Source organism: Phaenicophaeus curvirostris, chromosome 17 (genome assembly GCF_032191515.1).
Source record: "Phaenicophaeus curvirostris isolate KB17595 chromosome 17, BPBGC_Pcur_1.0, whole genome shotgun sequence".
Classification (NCBI taxonomy): Eukaryota; Metazoa; Chordata; class Aves; order Cuculiformes; family Cuculidae; genus Phaenicophaeus; species Phaenicophaeus curvirostris.
In genome coordinates, this window is record NC_091408.1 from 856,534 (window position 1) to 881,988 (window position 25,455).

Consider the following 25,455-nt stretch of genomic DNA (forward strand, 5'->3'; position numbering starts at 1 on the left):
GGTGCCGCTCCCCAGCCCTGAGCCGCTGCTGGGGTCCCTGGCCCTTGACATCTGTCCCCACGCTTCCGCGTGTCAGCACCCTGCGAGGTGCTGCCTCACGGTGCATCAGCACCAGGGAGGGTTCCCCCATCTTTTTGATGCAGCCTGAGCCAAACCCAGGGCTGCTCTGTGACCAAGGTGTCGGGGAGCCCGTTCGGAGTGAGGGAGAGCAGGTCACATCCAGGAGGCAGAGCCACAGTTTCAGACCTTTCCAGCTTCAGTGCAGCCCAGGGCACGACGGGATGGGATGCTGAGGGGATGCTGCTGCTGGCAGCGTGTCCCCTCTTGTCCCAAACGCCGAGGCTCACTGCCTCTGCATCCCCTGCCATCTGTGCCATCTAGTGCCCAGTCCTAGAACTGGGACTGACCCAGCCTCTCGCCCACAGGGGAACAGCAGGCAGCTCTGGAGAAGAGGCTCTCCTCTCCCTGGGCCCTGGGCCAGGCGGGGATGTGCTGGGAGGACCCCTGAGATGCCGCACCGCCCGCATGGAAAACCCCACTTAGCTCCAGGTAGGCTCGCAGCGCGCAGGTGTGTCCGGGGGTGATGGAGCGGGAGAGGGACGCTGGCCGGAGGCTGGAGGTGAGGTGAGCCTGGGCATCCCACACTGCCGGGGCTCCAGGTAGGGAGAGGAGGGCTTATAGTGCTGGGGAATCCTGCCTTGGCTTTTCAGGCGTTGCGTTCCACTGCACGCATGTGTTAAGGGATGAAAATGCTGACCTCCGACCGGAATCCTCCCAGCTGGACAGACTTCAGTGCTGCTCCAAGGCAAATACAGTTAGCGTTACCGGAGTGAGCACCCTAGACTGCAAAACACAGGGGTTTAATATAAGCACAGGTTGTTGGGCATAAGCTTTGTTCCACTCTTTCTTAGGTAAGTGCCTTGTGCTAAGTTATTGGGGTTTTTCTGTATCTGTAGCTTTATTCGTCAGCTTTGATTCTTAGCTCTGCCTCTCTCCCCTTTACTCTTTTCAAAGGAATACTTTGCCTTTGTACAGACCCATTTCATTTGTAAGCTCTAAAGTGAAAGGGATGAATCAGGAGCTAAAGAAATCTTGTGTCTTTCTTGCTGCATTTTTCCCCCCAAACCTGTCTAATTTAACGCTGGTGTAAAGAGCTGCTAGCTCAGACCCATCAGGATGTACCTATCCTTCGTGCTGGTCTGTCACAGCCAGACATTACATATTGCTCTGTACTGAATTTCATCTGTTCTTACTTGCCTTGATTCACGGATGTTTTCAAGTTTTCCACAAGCTCTTTGAAATTTTCCTGGGTCCTTTGCCAGCTCTGTACGTTATCTCCTGCCATCGCATTACTGGGCCGTGAGTAAATATATCGAACACGCTGCCCACAGCACCCATAGCGCACCCAACTTGGCTTTTTCCACCTGAAGTTCTGATCCTTTGCTCTTTGTAACTTGTGTTGGACTAGAAGTGATTAGCTGATATCTGCTTCCCAGAACTTGTTGTTACCACTTCAGGGAGTTAGCAATAAAATGGTTCAAGAAGCAGATGAACATATTCTTGTTCTCAGATCACATCCAGTGAGCTCTGCTTCTCTGTGCTTGTGAATGGTATTGCTGGTTTGCTCCCTTTGAAGCCTGGCAGGTTTGCGTCTCAGGATGGATTGCACAGGCACCTCGTGCTGCTTCTGAAATGCAAATTTTCCTCCTCGTTTATTTTTTCTCTTGGTGCTTAAGTCAGCCTGATTGCTTAAGAAGTCTGAGCAGCCTTTTGAAATCTGAAAGGGTAGAATTGCCCCTCAGCATCTGATAGGTAACTGCTGTGGTGATGGCTCGGTGGCTTTGGAGCTGGCATGCTCAGGGCTCTCCTGGGGCTGCGATTGATCTTGGCACGTTGTTGCTTTTGAAGGGACCGATCTTTGAAACTGGGGCTCTAGGAAGTCATTTAAGGATGTGTTTGCATCCTGCCAAGTGCTGAAACTGTGAGGATTTCAGTGGGAAGGAAACTCATCTTGAAACAGATGCAGTGTTTATCTGCTTTCCCTAACGAGCGCTCCATCTTCCTGGAGGTGGTGTTCTCCAAGGCATCTCCCTGGCATGGGCGAGGCCAGTGCTGGTGTCAAGGCCCCGTTCCCTGACTGGTCCCAGCTGTGCTCGGGGAGCTGTTTCTAAGGGGCCCAAGCCCAGGGCAGGTGTTTTGCGTTTGCACACCTGCAGCCGCTCTCAGGAGGCCTGAGTGAGACCGAGCAGGGCAGAGGCAGGGTTGGTTCTCCAGCGAGCTCTTGGCTTCTCACAGGTCTGTAGGCTCCTTTATTGCTATTTCTCACTTTTTTTTTAATTCATAATCTCTAGGTTTTATGTTCTTCCTTGTGTAATTCACTCCTGTCTCTGTTGGTGTGCCGTAGGCTGCACAGGCTTTAAAGTGTCTGTGTGAGAGGGGTGGTGGCAGGACTCCTTTCTGCAGGCTGTCCCCAGAGCCCCTTAGCTAATAAGGAAGCCCAAAATCTCTGTTTTCCGTGCAAGGAAATGGAGGCTTAGACAGGCGATGAGATTTAGTGCAATCATTTAGCATCAGAAACAGGAGTGACTCCCCTGTCCCTCCCCAGCCCCGTGACCCCAAGGCTCCATGTCTCCTTTCATGCAGCAGAGTCACTGCAGTAACCTACCTGCCTGTAGCCTGGGGAGGTTTGGTGCAGGGCACTCGTTCCCTGTGCTGATGAGGTGCGTGGCTTTCCGCGCAGGATGCTGCCTCGTGGCACTGGGGCTGTGCCGGGGTATCCCGGGGGCTGCGGCTCAGACAGGGCTGAGCTCGTGGCGGTGGCTGAGCCTGGCCCTGGCCAGCCCAGCTGGTTGGAGCGGTGCAGGGAAGGGGTTGTGCGGCAGCTGGGCTCCCAGCTCCTCAAACGTGCATCCTGGCTTTAATTACAGTGACACTGCTGCCTGGCTTTAATTAGCAGTTGAGAAACTCTGAGTGTGGTGTTAATAAGCTGAGAGTAATGCAATTTGTCTTTTCTATAAGAGATGCTTTGCAAACAAAAAGCATAATTAAAAAGCACGCACAGAGGGCAAACAGCGGCAGCGCTGTGCGGTGTTATCGCTGTACGTGCAGCGTGGCTGGTACGTGGCCTGACCCGGCACAGGGGTCCCTTTTGGTCTTCACGATGGGGCTCCTGGGGGACCAACATGTAAAAACTGCAGGATTTGGCTCAGTTGTGGGTTTTACAAAAGACTCTTCCTGATTCCCTTTGATATAACATTTCTTGATAAGGATGAGTCTCCTGGGTGTCGTCTTCCCCATTGCTTCTCATTCCTGTCACCATTGTGTCTCTGTGCTCTCCCCACCAGCCCGAATTAGCTCAGGCTGGTGGGATCGCTGTGGCGGAGGCTGGCGAGGCAGCTGGGAGGCAGGAAGCCCTTTCAAGAGCAGCCAGCATCACTGGTAGCCTCAGATCTGAACGGCTGGACCAAGCCCTGGATGCTGTCTCTCTCCCGGGCTCCTTCCTGCTCTCTTAAAAAAGAAGTCATTTCTTTTATCTTGTCTCTGGTCTCTGCACAGTCTGCCCTGCCTGCCCTGCCCCGCTGTGGTTCAAAGCTGATTTCTGGCCACAAGAGTTGTCGTGGGGCAGCAGCCCCACTGCGTCCCCAGGATCAGCTCTGTTGTCCCCAGACCCCGTTACGCAGCTCGCTGACCTCAGCCGCAAATCGCCCCCTTCCAGCTGCACGGTGGGAAACGGGCACAGCGGCTACCAGAGAACGGTATCCCCTCACCCCGGGCATCAGAGGGCTGAAGTCGGGGAGGTGTGCTCGACACCTGGGTGAGGGAGGAGAGAGGGAATATCGCCCCCGCCTGAGGGAACCCCTTGGCCTCTGTCTGTAGGAGAAGGTGAGGGACTTTCATCCATTTGTGCCTCGTAATGGAGGCTCAGGTAACGGACCTGTGGGGACACCGTGACCTTTGAGAGTGCAGAGCCAGTGAAATGCCTGGGATTTCCCATCTGTCGCCGTTTCTCCCTGCCTGGGAGCAGCGGTCGGGGTCCTGGGTTGATGCGGGAGGGTTAGAAGCAGCGTGCTCCCCCGGCCCCTTTGTGCTGAGCTGTGCAGGTGTGGCTGGCCTGCTGCCCGCCCTGCCACCTGATCGCAGCCCTGGCACCACGAGCACAGCCTTCCCTAGAAATGGGGCTCAAATGTGGTAATGGGATCTGTGATTCCTAACAGCAGTGGAAATGAGCACTTTATTTAAAGCTGCCTCAGCAACCCAGTGAAAGTTGTTCCCAAGCAGCACCTGAACAGCCACCGGGTGCTCTTTGCTCCTTCAGTGCCTTCAGAGACGGATGGGTTCCCACTGCCACATCAGCCAGGCGGTGTGCAGTGGTGAAAGCAGGACCAGCCTGATGTGAGGCCAGCATGTGTGGAGATGGCTGCTCTGCTCCTTTGCCCCGTCCCTCTCGGATGCTGTGGCCGTGACCCTGCCCTGGGGCAGGAGCTGCTAAGGGTCTGGTTGAAAACTCGCCATGCTGAGGTAACCCAGGACTCGTTCTGGTTCACCAGGATGTGCTGGATTTTATGCTGAGAGTTTCTTTTGTTGCTCCAAGAGCAGCAGAGCTGATCCCGCAGCAAAAACTGCTGCAAAAGAAACAGAAGTTCGAGGCTTCCCGAGAAGCACGGCTCCCCTGAGGTGAGGGCTGAGCGGGCTGCACACGCAGATCACTTTGGGGCTGAGCCTCAGGTCAGCATTTGTTTGTGCCTAGGAATACATCGGAGCCTCACGTCTCTGAGTCCCGGTGGTTCTTAAACAGAACGGACAAAAGATTTGTGGGTCTGTGTGGTGAACCTTGGCTTCTCCTGGGCAAGCTCCTGATTCACTGGGTGTAGGGCCCTCTGCTCTGGTTAGACTTTAACAGCAATCAGTGACCCAACAACTTTCTCCGGTCCCCTGTGAGTTTGCTGTTAAGTGGCAAACACTTTGAACTTCTCCCCAGCTCCTCTGCCGCAGTCTGATCTGCTGTCAGTTTTCACAAGGAGGCAGAGCTGCCTTCATGTTTTATTCATGCCCTGTTTACAGTGGGGGAGAAGCAAGAGCAGCAGCAAAAACACCGGCCCACGGAGCTCCAGGCACTGTGATCATCGCCAGCCTCTGCACTTGTCACTTCCGACTGCGCCTGGGTTTACTGCATATATCAGGTGTATGACAGAGCAGAGCGGGGCTGTCTAGCAACGTGCTTAGAGGGGTCTGGGGGAAGATTCCTTACCCCAGCCCCAGTGCTGACCTGCTCTGTAACCCTTAGCAAGATTGTCTGTTGCCCTGTGGGGATTTTGTCATGTGTGCCTGTAAGGTTCCCTGGCTCTGAGAGTAGCTGTTTAGTGGTAAAGATTTTTGTTGTGACAATTATAGGAATTTGGCTGCAATCTGGACAGATGATGGAGTTCGGGGATGTTCCTGTAGGTGCGGGGAGTGCTGGAGGCTGTTGGGTAGGCAGCTTTGCACAGTCTCCCATCTCTCCCTCTCTTGCCATGAGTATCAGTGGAGAATCAGGGAAGGTACCTATTGTGACTCTACTCTTCCTCTTCGTGCTCACACCTCGGTTAGAGCTCGCTCTGCCACCCACCCGGAGTGCCCAGGCTGACTCCAAACTATCCTGTGGGAGCCCAGCTACACCTTGGGTAAAAGGGGAGCTTCCCTTGGGATGGAGGCTCTGCTGCCTTTGTGGCTGCGCTGAGGAGCGTCTGCCAGGGGCGCAGATTTCCGATAAGGATATCGGAACAACTACATATTAATTGTCTCTGGTTTGAGTCCAGCAGCTCCAAAACCAGGCCCCTCTGAAGCAGCTGAACAAGAGGGAGTGGTTACTGATGGTTTATAAAGGGGAGTGCAAATACAGTGAGCAAATCTTGCATATGTAAGAGAAAGCTTGTTTGTCCTAGATCTAAAAGAACCTCTTGTGCAGCCTTCCTAGCAGTCAGAAGGGGATCTAACTCATGTGTACCTGCTTTTGAGTCCCTTGACACTATTGAAGCACGCCCCTTCCTCAGGGTAAATGAATTCGGAGCAGGATCACTCCTTGCAGCGCGTTAAATAGCTCTTAGGCTGGCACAGCACTCTGTGAAGAGGGCAGGAACTCTGGCTGGAAAATAACCTGGGAAGGGAAAAACGTCAGAAGGTTCTGCAGTCCAGTTCACTGTGTGTTGCACAAGCAGCCCTGTCAGTAAGAGTCATTCCCCCATCGCCCTTCCCCACCCAAACCTAAGAAGTGGCCGTGAAGTTTCCTGGTGGTGCAGGATTTTGATTCTGTGAGCTGGTGGCATTTGTTTGGCTGCTGTTGTGTGATCCTGCAGGCCTTGGTGCCATTGGTGGTAGGCGATAGAGCTCTGTGAATGGCACTTTGTGAAAGCCTGAGGTGGCACCTGCCTTTCCCAGTTGCCTCAGCTGAGAAGATACTCATATTTTCTGTTAGACTTGGCATCTCCTCTATGGCTGTTCCAGAGATACCTGGCCAATAATTTACAAGCTCTGAATTAGTCAAACCATGTCCTAATGGCTTTTCACGGTCAAACAAGCTCTTAAGTGAAAGATCAACAAAACTGTACTGAAGGAAGTTGAAAATGAATTATTTTCCCTTTGGAGAGCAGCAGTACATCCTTGAGAGATTTCCTCTCCATTCACAGGCTAAAAAAATTCCTCTGATGGAGAAGGGCAGGATGTGCCTCTCAAGAGCTTCCCAGGTCGGTGTCCAGGACACCACCTTTTATGGGATGCATGCTCCTTCTCCGCAGATCTCCCAGCCCCTCTGGCCATGGAGCTGGGCAGTGCTCCAGCAGCAGCTTGCTTTGAAGAGTGCAGGAATGGGGTTTTCCCCCACAGGGTTGAGATGGGGACAACAACTCTGTAATGCAAAGGGTGTCCTTGCTGTCAGGGCTTGTGCCATGGGCAAACCCAGAAGCTGGCAGAGTATTATTTGATGTGTGAAGAAAAGGAAAGAAACAACTCTGCCAGTACAAATTCACTCCTGGGACCATCCAACATCAAAGTATTGTCTCCATTCACATCTGATCACACTCCTTGCTCTCCACCCTCTGTGCTGTTCCCTTCACCGCGAGAAAGTACAACACGGAAAGTGCTTGACCACTGTGTGCCCCGTGAGCCAGCAGTTCTCTGGGGACGGGGAGGGGGAGGGTGGCATGTCTTCACCGCTCAAAGATACGTCTTCATTACATCACCCTGGCGTTCTGACCACTCCCAGATATAAAGTCTTACTGCCACTCGGCTCAGTGTGAGGATCATCGTGCTTTTGAAATCCCTGTGCCTGAAACCCTTGAAGGGGCGAGAGATCGAGGCAGAGGCACTTTCCTTTGGTGCCATTAGCAGAAGGTGAGAAGCACCCAGGAAGAAGAGAGCTTTTAAAGTAGTGAGTAAACAGCATGATTTTATCTTATTTTGTTTGGGTTGGGGTGTGAAGTAGAGGAGTTGTTTGTTTTCCTTTATTACGTACCTTTCCAGCTCTTTAATAGTACTTTATTAAAGTGTGCCTTTGTTTCACAAGCCTTCAGGCTCGGGTTTGAAGAGCAAGTGTTTATAGGGATTGCCAGGTCTTGATCTCCTGCGTTGACTTTGGATTCTCTCAGCTAAAGAAGGCCAGGTCGAGATGCAGCAGGGTCTCTGTCCAGGCGATCTGAAGGGCTGCTGATTCACCCCAAGTAACTGAACACGGTGGCTTGGCAGGGTCAGTAGCACATCAGCTGGTGGTTTTGAGAGGAATTGTGTGTTCTGAGAGGCTGAGATAAGAGAAGGGGCCTGGGAGTCTAGTGACCTGTTATCTCAACAAGGTCGCCAGGCAAGATATTTCACCTCTGCACGGCCCATCCAGCCCTTGAAGGTACCCTCTCTACCACCCAACTGATGTTGAAAAGGTCTGAGGAAGGTTGCTGTGCAGGGTCATAAGACTGAGTCACAATTTGCCCGTGGTTTTGTCTGTAGTATGAGTGACATGGCATGCTGATAAGAAGAAATATTCTCTAAATTACCAGAGAGGTCAGAGCTGTACAAACACTGGAAGGCAGATTGCACGGGGCCCTGAGGGTAATTCTTACTAAAGCCAACGTCTTTCTGGCAAGTAGTCTTTGGAGAAAGCTGGGTCTAAGGAGTGGGCTGAAACCCGTAGATCTTGCGTACCTCTTCTTTCCTCACCATTCTGTGCTTCTAAATGGTAAGCTGGAAAATGCAGACCCTGTTGGGATGGGAGGTCAGGCCCTGGCAGGTTTCTTGCCTGGCAGCAAGGTGGAAGGTGAGGAGGCCAGTGCAGAGCCAGAAAAGCTGCAGGGACAATGGGATGAGGCTGGGTGTGGACGGGCAGCGCTGTGGGAGAGGACAGAGCTCCTCACGCAGCAGGAAGAGCACTCGGCAGAGCACAGGTCAGGGGATTAGTTGGGTATGGGGAAGCTGCCTGTGAAGCAGAGAGAAAAGTCTCAGAATAAACCAAGCAGCCGCACTTAATTCTTTGTAAAGAAATTTCAGTTGCAAGGAACTATCAAGAGCAACTGCATTTGTGTGAGAAGGGACAGATTCTGCCCAGAAAAATGAATATTCAGACATATGAAGAACCAGAACAGCCCCCAGGAGACTGTGTGCTCCTTACCAGAACAAAAAGAATGGCCCCCTCCTACGTGTGCTTGGAAAACAAAGACCTGCTCTGCTCTTGGTCATTTCTTGTGCTGTGGTGTCTCCATCTCATGCCGGTTGCTAAAGGAGAATCCAATAGCTCTGGTTGCCTCTCTGGTGGAAGAGGTGCAGTGTTCCCCACTGAAAATCCACTTTGTGCCTGTCGAGCTGCTCTGTGTGGGCTGAAGCCCTTCTAACACATGCACTTCCCAAGACCGGGGCCTTTCTCTCTGTTCCAGCACACGGTCCTGGTCCTGGGCTGCATTTTCTGATCCAGCTGTCCACAGGGAGCTAGACCATGGCTACTCCAGGAGAGGCAAAGTTATCCAGACCAGCTCTGTGGCAGTAAAGACACTTGTCTATTTGTAGAGTCTTGACTTAGCAAAATCAGGTGGATTTAAGCAAGTAGCTACAATTCTTTTCAGTTGGAAACTGAGCTCTTTTCCAAGTTGTGCTGAAGAGGTGGCAGGCAGGCTAAACCAAGGAAAGCCTCAGTGCTGCTGTGGGGAGGCAGGTCTCTTAGCTGCAAGAGCACAGTCCCTTTGGTGGCCTGGCAGCAAAGCTCTGCTGCCATAGAAGGGCTTCCCAAAGCTGATAAATAGATAGATGGTAAATTGGTGCAGGTTTTGGAGACTGTGGAGCTTGCCACAAAAATTATGAGTAAAACCTGAGTGTAGATAGCAGAAAGATGATAAATTGAGGAACAGCAATAAAAGAAAACAGACCTTGAACAGCAGTCACCCTTTTGTGGAAGGGAGGAGTGGAAGGTTTGCATTTATTGTCAGGTAGGACTTGTAATGAGATAAGGTTTAATGAATTGGTCCTTGTTACTGTCATTATGCTCATTCTGAGTTATCATAGAAAGCTACTGGAACCAAAAATAGGAAAAAAATGTTATCGTCCCTTATTATCAAGATCAAGAAAGTGCTTTTACCAATCAGAATACCACAAGTGAGCTGTTTCTTCTTCCATGCGTGGATCCTCTCTGTTGGGCAGAACAAGATGACACGCAATGTAGAAATGTCCTTTCAAGGAGAGCTCGGGAAAGATCACTTTGTGCTGACCCTTCTCGTAACCTAAGCTGTACAGTGTACGTGTCAGTACAGCTCCCTGATCTGTGTCCCTGACACCGCTGTCTCTTCGTCATCTCCTTGAGATTTCTCTCTCCTACACCTGGAATGTCGTTAGGGTTATAATCACTTTACAAGAATCCAATTCCATTGGGATTATAACAATTCTGTTAGCATGCCAGCGGCACGAGGCCTTGATGTCTGAAAAGTACGGCCTCACAAGGCTTTATCAAAACCTTCCCCTCTAAAGGCGTCCCCGTGGTCTTTCTCAAAGGCAAATCCCGCGCCGTCTGGCACAGCGACGGGGAGCGCCTGCAGCCGTGCCGGAGCATGGGCAGCTGCCCCCGCGGCTCTGGGCTAGCACCGCTGCTTCATAGCATAGCTGTCTGTGGGGAGAGCAGCACTAGATGTGATGCTGTGTGGCTGGCAAGAAAGGATTAATGAACCTCCTTGTTTACCAGCTATCTTTAATTTCTCTGGCCTTTGCCCCAAGGAGGAGCGTGCACCCGTGGATGATTGCGGGAAACCAGACTTGATAAACTGAGAGCATGTGAAGTAGCTTTCTCTTGAGAGTTCCCCAGGGATTTTTCAGCTGTGATCTCTCTTGTCCATCAGTGTTTCTTATGTGTTGTTTAGGTTAAATGAGCACTGCCCGCTGCCTGTGCAGCAGGTACGGATCTTCCCCTGGCTGCCCTAAGAGTGGAGCAAGGGGGCGGCAAGGAAACTGTTATCTCGTGGGAAGAAGCCTCATGTGTTTCTTAGTATCTTTGCATTTTCTGGGCACTGAAGATGATGTTCAGTGCTTACGTGCAGGTGTATTGGGTTGCAACATTGCTCTGTTAGAAGGGAAAGATTTCCTCATGTCAAAAATAGCTAACCCACAACACAAGGACATCTTGTAACAGCCTTTGTTCTGACAAGGCCTTAGTGGAAACATCAGGAAATGGAGACCTTGGATTGCAAGTTCTGCCATACAAAGGAGGAGTCTGGACCACAGACGCGGTTGTGTGACCTGCGTAGCATGAGCTGTTGCTTCATGAAATTCTTACGGAAAAAATCAATAGGGGTGAGGGAAGAAGGAAGAGAAAAACTACTCACAAGTGCTTTTGGGTCACGCGATGCCTTTCAGTGTCTCAGGTTCTATTACAGAGCTGGGAGGGCATTGCTTCACACTCCTGTAGAAGAAGGAACACACAGAGGTTTAGCTCTTTGCTCACGTTTCAATGTGATAGTGCATGCCAGCTTTTGGAGGATTTGAAGGTGACCGTGTCAGGAACATCTCGAATGGAAAGAGGTGGCCAGCTCTGTGGGAGGTACTTTTCTCTTTTTGGGTAATTAGTTGAAATGTTGAGATTAAGGAGGCAGCAACGCGCCTGCATTAACCATGGTGTTTCTGCTTGAGGGGTGGCTTTGCTGCTTGAAACGTGCCAGGCTGAGCGATCCCAGGACCATCTCTTAGATTAGTGCTTAGACTGAGATACTTGAGCGTTCCCAAAGACTATGTACAGCTGAAGCGAGGCTGTTGTGCAGAGCCAGCTGTTGGCTGATCCAAACCAGGAACACTACTTTGGTTTTCATTACTTTCTCTGACCCCATCCTCAACTCTACATGTGCGTAAGTGAAAGAGTAACTTGCTGAGGAGCATCCAGCCTGTTCCAGCTTTGTGCTGGTAAGAGTGTGCCACAGATAAGAGTGCTTTGCCCTTGAAGAAGGACGTAGGAATTTGGTTAGTTTTGGTGGCTTGCTGTTATAGAACTCATCTTTCAGCAGTGGGGGTGAAGAGTAGCAGTTGGATAATTACGTGGTGATGGGGACACTCCCTTCTGACCCAGACCTACTCCAGGGACATAGTTTTATAGATCTAAAGTTGCTATTAAGCATAAACCCTGGTACTGTTACACCCGTGGAATTAGTAAATTGAGAAAAGGGTTCATTCTGCTGGTGATACCCAACCTCTGTCGATGCTAAAATACGCATTGTAAAAGGCACAGGGTCTGGACTCTTCACCTGGTCGATGATCACAGTACCAGAGGAACACTCAGACTCACAAATACTCTTGAGAAATAAGCACAAGAGCTTCATAGTTTGAAGTTCCAGTTTAATACAGAACACATCTCCTGTCTCATTGCGGGGCCTGGAATTGACCACACTTCAAATATCTGGTGGTTTGGAATTCCAGGTACCTCAATATTCGAATCACTGCTTCCTACAGAAACCTGAGTGAGGCTCGGATGGGGAATTATTTCCTTAGGTACAAGAGATGGTTGTTAGTAGCTTGGTTAAAGTGTCTAGAGGGTATCAAGTGGACAAGGTAGAAACAGTTATAGAAAAGATACCCTCTGGTCACTGTGAAGATCAGTTCCCGGCAGGGGGTTCTGTCTGCCTGTGTCTGGTAGCCGGAGCAGAGTCCTGATCGGGGCGCCCTACTGACAGCTACTCTTAAATCATAGTAAAAGGCCTGAGGGGGTGAGATATTTAACACATAAACGTGTAGATTGGAATGTCCAGTGGCTGATGTTCCTGGTGTATTGCAGTAACTGTAGGGCAAGGCTGCACAGGGAGGCTTGCAGGGGGCCAGACCTTTGCGTGCGAGCACAGGGAAATGGAACCTTTTCTTTAGGGGCTGCGCTCAAGGTTCCTCGGGGAGTTTACATCCCTCCTAACAAGGCCAGAGAGGAGCAGGTGTGCACGTGGCACTAACAGGGGCACACGGTTTTCTGCCGTCTGGGCTCACAAACCCTTTAGTGGGTAGAAGCACTGGATCCGAGCCCTTCCAGTTCAGTCTGAGAGCGAAGGTGTGTACAGCCCGTGCCAGCTCACCCACCGCTGCTTTGGGACTGTTCGTGGGGAGGCACAAAGACCCCATTGCAGCTGGAGAGCTCTAATCTGGTAGGCAGGAAGCAGGTTTGATGTTACAACTCTGTAATACTACACAATCCTTGTTGTGTAAGGTGTTTATCCCCTGGCCTTTGGGTGATTATGGCACACATTCACCTGCCAGAACCCAAGAACTGTAAATTGTGTAAGGAAGGAGCGGCTGATGGGGACCGGGCAACCCGAGTTTTCGATTTGGTGTGCAAGAACATTGTCCAAAATGTGGATCTGTTACCCATGTACAACAAGCCAATAACTCATCGCCGAGAGAGATTATATTAATTATTTAATTATGTCAGTGTTATTGACACGGATTAGACTTTGAGGCTCTTCGGAAGAGCGCAGCCTCACCCTGTGACAATACTGGAGATGTCTGGGCTGTTGGTGCATGCCACGTGCTGCCTGGGAGAGCAGGGCTGGGGGCTCAGAGCCGAGGGCCGAGTGGCCGCTGGGCTAGTGTGCAAGGACTCCGAGGAGTGTGTGCTGGGGCATGTCATGCTTGCAGGATGGGTTTGAGGCAGAGAAGCCTGTTTGGTTAAAGTCTGTGGTTAACGTATGAGGTGTGGTCAGTGGATGCTTTCTTCCCTGCTTCACTGAAGAACAAGGTAGTGCCAGACCATACCTGGACTCCTTTGTCATCCTCTGAAATCTCTCATTTCTCTCTCCCCTTCTTTCTAGCTGGCTCATCTCCTCATTCTCCTCTTTCAGTTCTCCTGGTGCGTTCCCTGAGCATGGCAGTTCTCATGCCCCCCACACCCCAGCCCTGTTGGCAGAGAGCTCGGGTCCCATACCCTCTGCCTGACACGAGCTCGCCTGTTGCACCAAGGCTCTTCTGTGAAAGATTTGGTTTTGAATTAAATGTTGTGACACATCTGAATGCAGTTCAACAGGGTTGCTCATAGGAGCGTAACCCTGCTACTTGCTGCTCCTGCCCCTTTCCTGATATAAATTAAGACAGGCTGTCAAGCTACATTTTAAATTACATGGCTTGGACCTTTATAACAGTAGAAATAATCATGTTGCTTTGTAGCCCCTGGAGAGCTGTTGCTGCTCTGACAGCACGGTGGGACGGTGGTGCTGGCCGAGCAACCAGCAGCTGGGTTTGGCCGAGTCTGGAGGTTGAAGCCAGCGGCAGCAGATGGTGGTTGGGGAACCAGCTCAGGTGGAGGCTCCAGCCGCTGCTCCGCTCCCAACGATAAATCACAGCAGGGACTCTACTTCAGAGCTGGGGCTCAAAGGTGCAGGGCAGGTGACCCAGGGTGCAGGGCAGGTGACAGCAGGGCTATCGGTGGGGAACTCTTACGGATCTAGGAGATGCTCACGACTGTCACCCGAGTCCAGAGGGGAGGTGAAAGATGGGAGCGCAGGCACAATCTGAGGTTTCCCTGTTTTCTCTCCTGCTCTCAGAATAACTTGCCTGAGAAGGCAGCAATCTTCCCAGGAGCCTGGCAGCAAAGCTGTCGTGGAGGAGAGCGGCAGCCCCAGCCAGGAGCCCACGGGTTAACACCCCAGCTCTGGGGCTGGAGTCAGCCCAGGCTGCAGGACAGCCCAGCACAGAGCAGCCTTCAGACAAACAAAGTACCTTCTGCCCAGCCAGGGCGCAGATAAAAGATCCCATGGCATTCCTTGCGAAGCCCGGAGGAGACTGCCAGTGCTGAAACCAAACTCTCGCTGCCAACAAACAAAACTGTCTTTAAACTCTGAGGCTGTGTGTGAGCTATTGTTGGGGACACAATGGCTTCTCTGTTTCCCTGCTCAGGCATCGCTCTGCAAACGCCACTGGTCTCTTTTAAAAGTAGTTGAGTGTAAATTGAGTTCTAGAACCTGGAAAGAGGTTTCATCCATTTACCTTTTGCTGCCCTTGGTTGATGTTTGTTTACAGAACAGCACAGACAGTAGATTCACACCGTGGTTTGAGCTGCTTTGCTTGCAGATGGACACCTTTAGTGCTCGGGCTGAGACGCACAGATATGGGGCTCGCGCAGCAAATGTGTATCCAATTCAAATAACGGGAGTGGGGGTGAGGTTGTGCTGCTAATCTCCTCCCTCTGAGAAAAGCTTTGCTTTGGCCCCTGGCCTGTTTCCTCTAGTGAGCCCGGTCTGGCACGCTCCGCTCCCCAGCCCCGAGCGCTGCTGCTGCAGGCACCGAGGGCTGCTCTGGCTGCGGCAGCTTGCGCTGCTTTGGGCTGTTGAACTCCCACAGGGCACGGGTTGGTGGGTCCGGTCGTCACCCACGATGCCACGGACTGGCTCGTCCCTGGGGGCAGATGCTGAGGAAAGCTGAAGGTACCTTGGCTGCTGCCAGCCTGCCTCCAGGGTGTGGGCACCAGGTAGTCCTGGACTCCATCACGCTCCAAAGGAGGCAAAGGGCCTGCCAGCGTGTGTTGGAGGGGGAATCTGGTAAAAAACCTCTGACCAGTACTGCCGGCTTGATTGGGAATTCGATCGCGTGCAGTCTGACACTGGGCCCATCTCGAGCAGAGCAATAACTAAAATGCTTGCTGACCATCTGAAATGCTTAGAGTTTACTTCACTTTAGAACAGAGTGTCACCCCGATGTAACTGTTGAGGCCAGAATTGGGCCCCTGCCTGCCCTGGCCACTCCTTCCCAAACTGCCTTTCGTCTGCCAGGGCTGGGAGGGAAAGCGGTCGATGTGAAAGAAGGTAGATGAAAAATCTGCTCTTGCGCCTGCTCAGCTGCTGCCTCGTTTCCACGTGCCCCAGAAGCAGCAAGGCTGACAATCCTGTTTCTTCCCCCAGGAAGATGAAGAAGCGCTATGCGTTGGCTGGACTCCTGACCGCGGTCCTGCTGGGGCTCGTCCTGTTCCTGGGACTCTTCTTCGGGCTGCGCTACAAGGCGGGGGAAGCACACACTTACAAGAGGGCAGCTGTGGCGACGGACGCGGGGCAGTGCTCAATAATTGGAAGGTACCCGCTAATTGTGCCGTGGCTCTCGCTACGCTGGCAGTTCTTGCATAAGGCAGAGCTGCTGTTTCCCCAACGGCCCAAACCCAGCAGCCCCCAGCAGAGATAATCTCTAATCTCCCTGGGCTTTTACCAGGCCTGACCAAGGTAACTGCGGCTACCCAAAGGGAGCAGGCAAAGATTCCCCACATCAACAATGGGAACAAGAGATGCCTTTCAAGCTCCTTTTACAAACCTCCAGCTCTAGTTGCAGATGCTGCAGATTTTGGGCTGCTCAGAGAGTTGTGATTTCTCATGTGTAATGACTGTCTGGGACAGTCACCCATCCCTCACCTGCTTTGACACATCTTGGTGTTGTCAAGCTAGTTTGGACACATCTCTATTAAGAACGGCTGCTCTGGTCCACACTGGGACCGTTGGGATGTGTTCTCTAAGGTGGCAGAAACTCAGAACTTCCTCCAGCAGAGGAACGTACAGGTTGGGTGGGGACAAATGGGCCCTGGAGTATCTGTCAGTTGCTCTGATGAGATGCCTCCACTGCTCACAGGGAGCTCAGACGCTAACGTGTCACCGTACCGTGTCTTCTGTTCTGCTTCAGGGACATCCTTCAGCAAGGTGGATCAGCAGTGGATGCTGCAATTGCAGCTCTGCTTTGTGTAGGACTCATGAATGCTCACAGCATGGGCATCGGAGGGGGCCTCTTCTTTACCATCTACAGCAGCACAGGTAAGGCTCAGGGCTGTGTGCATCTGGAACAGGCTGGGAACTGTGCACCTAAAACAGATAATTTATCCTACCCAGCAGAGGTTAAAGACTGACTCTCACAGCCCCGAAATAATTGCTGTTCTCAAAATAATGGCCAAGAAACTGGCTCATGCTGGTCAGACTTCTTCAGCAGAGACCATGCCAAGTGTTGAGTCCAGAGCTAAACATCATCTTCCTTGCTCTGTCATTAAAGGAAAAGTGGAAATCATTAATGCAAGAGAGGTGGCTCCAAAGAGAGCAGCAAAGGACATGTTTGAGAACAACACACAGCTCTCTCTGAAAGGTATGGCAAAAGCTGTTCCGCTACTTTGGGGGGACCACAGGGCTCCAACATTAACTGCTACTGACACCTCTGAATTAAGAGCATTTCTTATGGTTAGGTTCTTGCATATCTGCAGGATTTCTCACCTAGAAATGTCCTCCACTTTACTCAATCTGTAAACTCTGTCCTGACAAGGAAGCTGAAAATAATGTCCTTCGAACTAGTCAGTCACCTCAGCACTTTCTGCTTTTCACTTCATGAAAATGCAGGTGAATCCCAAGTCCTAAGTATGACCTGCTCCATATCTGACATCTTTCCTTTCCACCTCTGAATAAATCTTTGTGATCAACTCCTTAATAGTCCCTGTCAGTTCAAGCATCCTCCTTAAATACCTTTCATGGTGGCTTCAGTTCATGGCTCAGGGGCTTCAGGGAGGTTATTTCCTTTCAGGATTGTATTTTCTAATAAAAATAGACAGGAATACTGCCTACTTCTCTTCCTGGTCACTCTGGTAACCGAGGAGGAGCAGCAGCTTGGAGGGGGATTGAGAACGGTGTTGAACTTCTAGGAGATGCCAGTAAAAACAGGGCAGAAGTGAATTGCAGCATCGCTGTGTGATCAATCTATTGCAGTGGCAGTTACAATGCTGCAATGAAGATTTTGGCTTTAAAAGTAGACAGTCTGTGTCCTCTTACTGCAGTGTGTTCTCCTCTGAAGGGCTGGAATCTGCCAGTAGCTGTGATAGCTTCTGTATTCTGAGCAGCTTTCATCTGGTACCGAGCCTATAGAGGGGAACTGGTCCAAAAACTTGAGCTATCAGCAAGAGGACAGAGGTTTTTCAGCAGTCCAGAACACATAGACACAGTAATTGTTAGCATCGCACGTGTAAGCTGAGCTGGTCACATAACCCCTGCCTAACAACAGGGCTGGCAGAGAAGCCTGCTCTAACTCCTACTCCACTCGTGGCTTCCTTTTCTTGCTGTGGAAGGCTAATACGTTCCTGTCTGCTCCAGGAGGACTGTCCATCGCTGTTCCAGGAGAAATCCGGGGCTACGAACTGGCTCACAAACGTCATGGCAAACTGGCATGGAAAGACCTGTTTCTGCCCAGCATCAAGTTGGCAAGAGATGGATTCCCTGTTGGGAAAGGCCTTGCAGCAGCTATCAAATCAAGAGAGGAGTCCATTGAAAGTAACCCCTCACTGTGGTAGGTGCAGCAGTGTCACTGTTGTAGCCAGCAGCTGTTCTGTGCAGAGAAGGGTGACTGCAGCCTAGCCGGAAAGTCTCTGTGTCATAGAGCTCTGAGGGCTGTGCCTCCCCTCAGTGACTCCCCACTGTACCTGCTGGTGTTATTCCAGCTACCTGAGGTTGCTAAATCACAGGGCAAATTTTTGGAACGTTCAGTCCTGACTTTTACAGGGAGATAAATTCTGCTTGTAAAGTCCATTTGTCTGAGCAAAGATGGAACTGGAGTGCATGCTGGGATAAATCTGTCAGATGGCAACGTGTTATCTGAGTCCCCAGTTCTCCCTTGTGCTGCAAGTGCGCTGAGCTGAGGTCACGTACATCTGGGGCAATTGCAGAGCCTCTACGAACATCTCATCTGCTGTTGGGCAGTGGGAGTTTGGGCCTCCTCTTACTCTGCCGTGAGCCTTCCTCAAGCAGTGCCCCTGGCCATCTGTTTCTCGCAGTGACCACGAACATGAAGGGGTTTAAGTGCTTTTCCACTTCCTCTTACAGTCAAACTCTTGGTGCCTGTATCCGGGCCTACTGGAGATCATGCTTAGTCCTCTCTTTCTTTAAAATCTCTGCAGCTGCAGGTCAGTTTCCAATCCAATTGGGATGTACAGGCTTATCTCCAGTACTTCCATCTGGCAGGTGCACACCAGCACATTCCTGATCCATGATGAGGAAGCTAGAGAGGAAACTGCCTACCTCAAAGTGCTCTGACAAACTGGGACTGAAACAGGTTTTCCTGGGCTCATTGGAAGCTTTGAGCCTCATAGCTTCGTAGTCCGTGCTCGGAGTTCAAGGACTGCGGCCGCTCCTGAGCATCTTGAGGCAGTTGTTGGCCCTTGGGCAGGCAGGGAGCGTGACCTGCCTTGGTGACACACGTCGACCATCGCTCCCGCGGGCTGCACTGAGAGAATCCTGAGCAATGGGGGATCCCAGGTCAGAAATCACTGTTCACTTTTATGTCACAGTGCAAGCTACTGGGGCCCTGGGGCTCAGGCACTTTCTCTTCTCTCTGGGAAGCCTCTAACATAAGCACTAGCACTGTGCCAGTTGGTGCAGGTAGCCAGAGTTCTGAACTTGTCTCTCAGATCTGATCTTCTCAATCTTTCTCTGTTAGTGAAGTGTTCTGCAGAGGAGGGAAAATCCTGCACGAGGGCGATATCATCAAGATGCCAAAACTAGCCAAGACATACGAGACTATAGCCAGTGAAGGAGCAGATGCCTTTTACACTGGTAGCCTGGCAAAACAGATCATCGATGACATCCACAAAGTAGGTGAGAAACGGGACATCTGTCCAAACCAGCATGAGTGACCTGGCTGCTGCGGCTCAGCATCCAGAGAGGAGCCAGTTACGTGCAGAAGCCTTGGAAGCGGGGCAAGCCTGCTGCCTGGAACACAGCCCTGAGATCTGTGGCAACAGGACACCCAAGAAAGGCCACTAGCACTTTGGTGGATGCATTGGAAACTCAGTCAGAAATGGATGGTGTGTAATAGCGTTTCCATTCCACAGAGCCCAGTGAGCCTGTGCGCTCCTGGATAGAGCTCTGTGGATGCAGGCTGTTCAGAGAGCCTGAAACAAGCTACAACCTAAACCATTTGTATGCACTCCTGTAAACTCTGAGCTTGTTTCGTCTCTCGATACCACTAGATGGTGGCAGTACCCTGTCCTTACTAGCTAGCGCTGGTTCGTTTCAGTCAACCTCGGTATAAGTCGTGTACGGGTTTATTTGCGAGGGTTAATTATCGTCTTCCCCTCCTGGTAAGAAAGGCACTGGAACATACAAGTGATTGTGCTTGTGGGGTAGCACAAAGCATCTGCACCCAAAAGCTGCATCCTCCTCCTGTAGACAGGACTCTTAATGACGTTGCTGGTGTCCTTTGTAAAAAAGATGGATCACCAGATTTTTGGCTGCCATAGATCAGCCCAACTTCAGGCTTAGGCCGTCTCAGCCTCAGCTGGTTCCATCAAGGAGTAGATTTATCTTCTGTGCACCCGTCTTTGCTTTCTGTACTTTGCAACTTCTTGGATCTGTCTGTGTTCCCCCCCGTCCTTGCTGTGACGCGTGATGATGGAGTTTTGTCTCCTCTTCCCACCAGAGATCCCATAAACTCACATCTATAGTTGCCGTCTCTTTTCCAGGGGGCATTGTCACATTGGATGACCTGCGGGACTACAATGCAACGGTGATCGAAGACCCCATCCAGGTCACACTTGGGGAATTCACCCTCTACACGCCCAGTGCCCCCCTAAGCGGCCCCGTACTGGCCCTCATTTTCAACATACTGAAAGGTGAGAGCACCACCGAGCAGTGCCTGGTGGGCCGGAGCAGGGACAGCTCCAAAGACAAGACCTTTCCTGGTTTGGGAGCTGGGTCTCTTTTCATAGCCCTCCAGTGGGGGAGAAGTCTGAGAACCCAGGAGGGGTCAGAGATGTGGGAGCATTCCTCTTGTTCTATAAACCCAGGTGCGCTGCCTTCCCACTCAAAATACAGGTGCGAGAGGAAAAATATGCTCCTGACTGGGGTGGTTCCTGGTTCCTGCATGGGTGGGAACTAACTTGTACTTAAGACTTTGGAAAACATCTCTGCAAGTACAAGTCCTGCTGGCGAGTCCCACAGTGCTCAGAACTCCCAGCACTGCTGTGTTCTCCATGCAGAGATTAGGACAGCGCAGTGACTCCACATCTGTAGAGACTGAGCTTCAAGCTGTACCACTCAAGACAGGTTTATTAGCAGTCCATTAACTGGGTGCTTTCCTTTGTGTTCACAATTGTTTGTCTTCGTCTATTGCCAGGATATAATTTCTCTGCCGACAGCATCAAAACCACAGAGGAGAAAGGTCTGACTTACCACCGCATCCTGGAGGCCTTTCGCTTTGCCTACGCCAAGAGGACTTTACTGGGAGATCCAAAATTTGTCAACATCACAGAGGTACCTGGCAAAAGCCTTTTCTTTCTGCAACACTGAGGTTGACTGGAGCATGACTTTAAGTTGTTGGGTGACTGAAATCTGTCAGAGATGCTCTGTGCCCCCTGCTATTGCCTGGCACCGAAACATCTCTGAATCAGAACGTGAAGTCCCAGGTGTCTCATGGCTGAGCCGTGAGGGATATGAATGGAGGAAACCTTCCTGCTGTAAGAAAAGCAAAATCCTCAATTCGCCGGGAGCGTTTGAGTATATTTAGGGCTAACCCTCCCTGGTCTTATAGTGATTGAAGCCTTATTCCTTAGATGACATTCCCAGCATCCCTGTGGCTCTCTAACCACAGTCCTGCCTGTAGTAAATGGACCACCAGATGGGAAGGGGTGAGGCAGGAACCCTGCTTTTCCCAGTTTCACACTGTGTGCTTTTACTTCTGTGACTCTCCAAAAGCAGCAGGATCTGAGCCCAGCCCAGCCCGATGGACACAAATTTGCAGCTCACAGAGCAATGGTCAGAGCTTCCCTTGGTCTGGTCCTCACCTCCCACCTGAAGCAAGTGTACACTGCTTGCCTGCACCTCGCGGCAGCGCTGAGGACAGCTTTCCATAGATGTCTGTAACGGATGCTGATCAACCCCCGCACAAGGGGGCACTGTAACAGCTGCTTCTGACTCTTAAAAGTCCATCTCTCAAGAAGGAGGAAAGCCCCTGCTGGGATTTGCCACTCTCTGCGGTATTGGATATCAGCCTCGTAACTGCCCGTGTCTTACTCTGCTGAGTAACTGCATTGGATTTCTCTGACAGGCGATCAGAAACATGACGTCCGAGTTCTTTGCGGACAGCCTCCGGAGGAAAATCTCAGACAACACCTCCCACCCCGTTGACTACTATGAGCCAGTATATTACACTGGAGATAATGCCGGTACATCCCACCTCTCCATTGTGGCTGACGATGGCAGTGCTGTGTCCGCCACCAGCACCATCAACCAATAGTATGAGCTCAGACATTACTTCCTGTAGGCCTTTGCCGTCTTCCTAGTGGTGGTTCTGTGGTTGGTATAAAACATCACTGGCTGTCACCTCTCTAGCAGGTAGCGGTGGGTAGCACTGCAGACGGGCCCTTCTCCCAAGCTCGCAGGTCAGCAGCACCGAGCGCCTCAGCACCGAGGCCTGTGTGGTTGGGTCAGGGATAAGTTGCGTCCTCTCTCGTGTTAGATTCACCTGCCAAGCAAGTATTCACTGCATGTGGATCCTCTCGTGAGCAGTGGTATCGCTGCAAGCTCTGATTTCTTAGGCATCTGGGAGGAATTTGAGCTAATGCAGCTGGCCTGGAAGTGCCGCATTTGGCTTACTCAAAGTCAGGAAGAGCTCTGTTCCCTGCACGTGCTCTGGAGCTGGGGGTGAAGGTTCTTTTTGTCCGTAGAAAGTGTCTCCAGCTTGACCCATGTAAGCAAAACCCCAGTAATTCCCAGACGTGCCAGCCTTTGGGCTATGCGGCCTCTGAGTGGAGTGTGGTGCTGCTGGCTGGAAGGAAATCGGTTTGTTTAGCTGCTGTGCAGGGTTTCACCTTAGGGTCCTCACAGGGGAGCAGGGCTTTGGGCTGCCTTTCTTCTTTGTGTAGCTCTGTGCTCATGGTAGAAACTGCTTCCTTCCCCCTGTGGGACAGAATGACCTCTACAACAGGAGGGAGCAGAGATCTGCTCCAATCAGATCCCAGGTTTCACACCGCAGTAACTCACCTGAAGCTCTTCCTGGGTTTGCTCTGGTTTTGACATCTCTGTGCCAACTTGTTTTGTCTAGCTTTGGCTCCGATGTACGGTCCAATGTGAGCGGAATCATATTTAATGATGAGATGGATGACTTCAGCTCACCCTACATAATCAATGGATTCGGGATCCCTCCTTCTCCAGCAAACTTCATAGCACCAGGTACCCATAAATCCCCTCCTGACTCAGTTTTTGGCTGTCTCTTGCTTACGAACGCTGTGGTGTCTGCAGGGCTGCATGGAGCAGCAGCTGGCGGTTCGTAAGCTGAGCCTTGGTTGCATCTCTGTCCCCAACAGGTAAACAGCCGATGTCCTCGATGTGCCCCTCCATCTTGGTGGATAAGACGAAAAAGGTCAGGATGGTGGTTGGTGCTTCTGGAGGAACAAAAATAACTACAGCAACAGCTCTGGTATGTGGTGATAGGGGCAAACCGGGGACAAGGCTGAGGCAAAACGAGGTGGGTGAGAGGCAGCGTTCGGGGAAAGGGGCTCAAGCCTCCAGCTGTGATGTGACTGGGGCTGGGGCTGGTGGCCTGAAAGGGAGCCTGTGCCTGGCCTGAGGGCCACATCTGCAGTGCCAGCTCCTGCCAGAGCCATGGAGGGCCTGCTATTAAATTACTTACTTCCGTGACTCCAAGTCTCCTTCCACTTATGGAAGAGTTGTGACTTCAGTTTAGCTTTGGCTTCTGCTTTCTGGATCTCCATGAACTACTCTCTTTATATTGTTCAGAGCTATGAAAGTTAAGTAAAAGCCTAGGCCAGTGTGGTTTCAGGCTCTCTGTGAGCTGCTGTGGCAGCTGCTCAAATGCCCGGCAGGCACTCGAATGCCCCGCTAGCCCAAAAGTGACCACAGGAGGAAGCTGTCTGCGGTGCCAGCACACACAGGAGCTCAGAGCACCACGCTGGATCTTGTTTCTGACTTAGGCAAGGAGAAGTCACTAACAACCACTACAAGCAGCCTTCTCAGCTCTAGATCCTGGGGCTATTTTCACTTGCCGGTGGCTCCAGCCTGCAATTTGAGCATTTACAGATGAGCCAGGTTTAAGGGAACCGATTGCACAGTAGCAGGAAGCTGTAGCTGTGTTTGCCGAGGTGACTGCTGTGTGTCTGAGCCAACCCTGGCTTACTCATAGCCACATAAATCCAGCCATAATAGCATAAGGATCTGATCCTTTTACTGTGTTCATTTTGGTAACTTATAGTCTGTTTGCATGGGAATCCACTAAACACACGAGCTGACCTGCTGCAAATACCTGTGCTCTGCTCAGCCAAGAGAGGAACCGCTGAGGTGCAAGAACTAGAAACCGCACCTTTAATGTGCTCTGGTGAACATCCTTCAGACACCTCTGCCTGTGTTTCTACAAGGGTCAGGCCCTTTGAAGATAAGTAACTAATGTTAGGGCTTTTTGCTTCTCACAGACAATCATCAATTCCATCTGGTTTGGTTACGATGTGAAGAAAGCGGTGGAAGAGCCCAGAATCCACGATCAGCTGTTTCCCAACATCACGGAGCTTGAGCAGCAAGTAGAGGAGGTTTGTCTTGCTGGAGCCTGGCAGGGGGGTGGGAAGGATCAACTGCTTCTCTGCTCCTGGGTTGCTCATGCTGGGAAGGCACCCATGGAAAATCACACTGTGACCAGGAATGTATTGGTAGCCCTCGCTGTGGCACAAAGGCCACATCGTCTCAATTCCACCTCTTCAACAGCATCCTGGAAAGCAAAGGGAAGAGGAGGAACAGGACATAGTCTTATATCTGTCCAACATGGGCACTGAATGCCCAGGGAGTCACGGAGGATGCGGGCTGCCAAGTGTGGCATGCGTGCAGTTTTCTCTCCTGTTGTCTTCATTCACTTCTGCGTTCCAGGGCATAGAAGAACAACTACAGAAGAGAAAACACAACACCACGCGGGTGAGTGGCGGCGCGGTCGTGCAGGCCATTCTCAGAACAGAAGACGGATGGGCCGCTGCCTCCGATTCCCGGAAAGGTGGCTTCCCTGCAGGATACTGATGCAGCTCAGCTCCTCTTTTCAGTGGTCTAGTGACACTGAGGTGTGTTTGGGGGGAAGATCCTTTAGGTCTGCAACTCAGGGACTTCTCACAGGAAAGAGAACAAATTTACCTGTGGTTCTGTTGACAGCTGGGACAGTTCTCTACAGCCATGACCAAGTGCCTCAAGCCACAGCAGCCTGCTAAGACAGGCGCCTCTGCCAGGACGTGCACCACTTACTTGAAGAGTCTGTTCTGCCTTGAAGATTTGTTCCCTCCTCCCCATCCTGTGAAGGCAGATCGGGTACCCAGGGTTTCTGGAGAAGGTCCAGCTCACCCAAGCCACAGAAGTGTTTCCCTTGCACAACCTCAGCTACTGGGAATGTCCCTGTCACTGCTAGAGCAGAGATTTGTTTCTTGTTGAGTAGACGGGAGCCACAGGACTCTGGGGACTGGATTTTCTAAGCTGCAAATTAATCTGTCCGTGCCATAGCACAGAGCCCAGCTCGCGACTGGGATGAGCCTTCACAAAATCACCACTTTAACACAAGCTGTTTCTGCTTTCCACTGCCGTTGATTATTGGAGACGCGTGGGGAAATGGGGAAGTGGCTTCAACCTGTTTTATATTTCTGTTGAGAAGGTCTAAAGGGAAGATGCTACCTGTAAAACTCTGAGCACAACTACAGTAAATAAATACACATTGTTCTTGCCTGCAGAGTTGCTATTGCCAAAAGGGACAGTGACAGTCTGCTTGAAAGAAGCTCTCCTGAGATTCTTCTCTTTTCTTCGCTCTTTTCATGAAGATATGAGTAAAAAAATAGTTTTCTCCAGTTTGCTTGTTACTGTGTCACACTGCAGGCCTGAAACACCAAAGTCTGAGGAAGTGAAACCCCTAAAAAAAGGTTTGTTCAGCTACTCTCAGTTGAAGGTAAGTTACCATTAACCAGGCAGTTAATGACCTCTCAGAAACCCACATCTGATGGGGAGCAGCTACGAGTGT

General features: G+C 51.3%; 1 protein-coding gene across 3 annotated transcripts; it reads left to right on the forward strand.

The window, feature by feature from the left end:
* Positions 1-403: 403 nt before the first annotated feature.
* GGT1 (gamma-glutamyltransferase 1) lies at positions 404-25,189 on the forward strand. Of its 3 annotated transcripts, XM_069871442.1 has the most exons (14): positions 7,258-7,402; positions 15,357-15,524; positions 16,120-16,247; positions 16,480-16,569; positions 17,562-17,754; positions 18,901-19,058; positions 19,925-20,074; positions 20,578-20,714; positions 21,508-21,695; positions 22,504-22,631; positions 22,766-22,878; positions 23,888-24,001; positions 24,333-24,517; positions 24,606-25,189. In XM_069871442.1, exons 2-13 carry the CDS (start codon positions 15,361-15,363, stop codon positions 24,474-24,476), a joined length of 1,707 nt encoding a protein of 568 aa, XP_069727543.1. In that variant the 5' UTR covers positions 7,258-7,402; positions 15,357-15,360; the 3' UTR covers positions 24,477-24,517; positions 24,606-25,189. The 3 variants fall into 3 exon arrangements, with proteins under 3 accessions (XP_069727542.1, XP_069727543.1, XP_069727541.1); XM_069871441.1 differs by lacking the exon at positions 7,258-7,402 and adding an exon at positions 404-549 and having other exon boundaries at positions 24,333-25,189; XM_069871440.1 differs by having other exon boundaries at positions 24,333-25,189.
* Positions 25,190-25,455: the final 266 nt, after the last annotated feature.

Excerpts from the sequence above, each read along its gene's own strand:
- GGT1 (XM_069871441.1), top strand. The coding sequence starts at position 15,361 with ATGAAGAAGCGCTATGCGTTGGCTGGACTCCTGACCGCGGTCCTGCTG. Across the intron at positions 19,059-19,924 it reads CGATGACATCCACAAAGTAG|GGGGCATTGTCACATTGGAT; the intron begins GTGAGAAACGGG and ends TCTCTTTTCCAG. Across the intron at positions 20,715-21,507 it reads AATTTGTCAACATCACAGAG|GCGATCAGAAACATGACGTC; the intron begins GTACCTGGCAAA and ends TTTCTCTGACAG.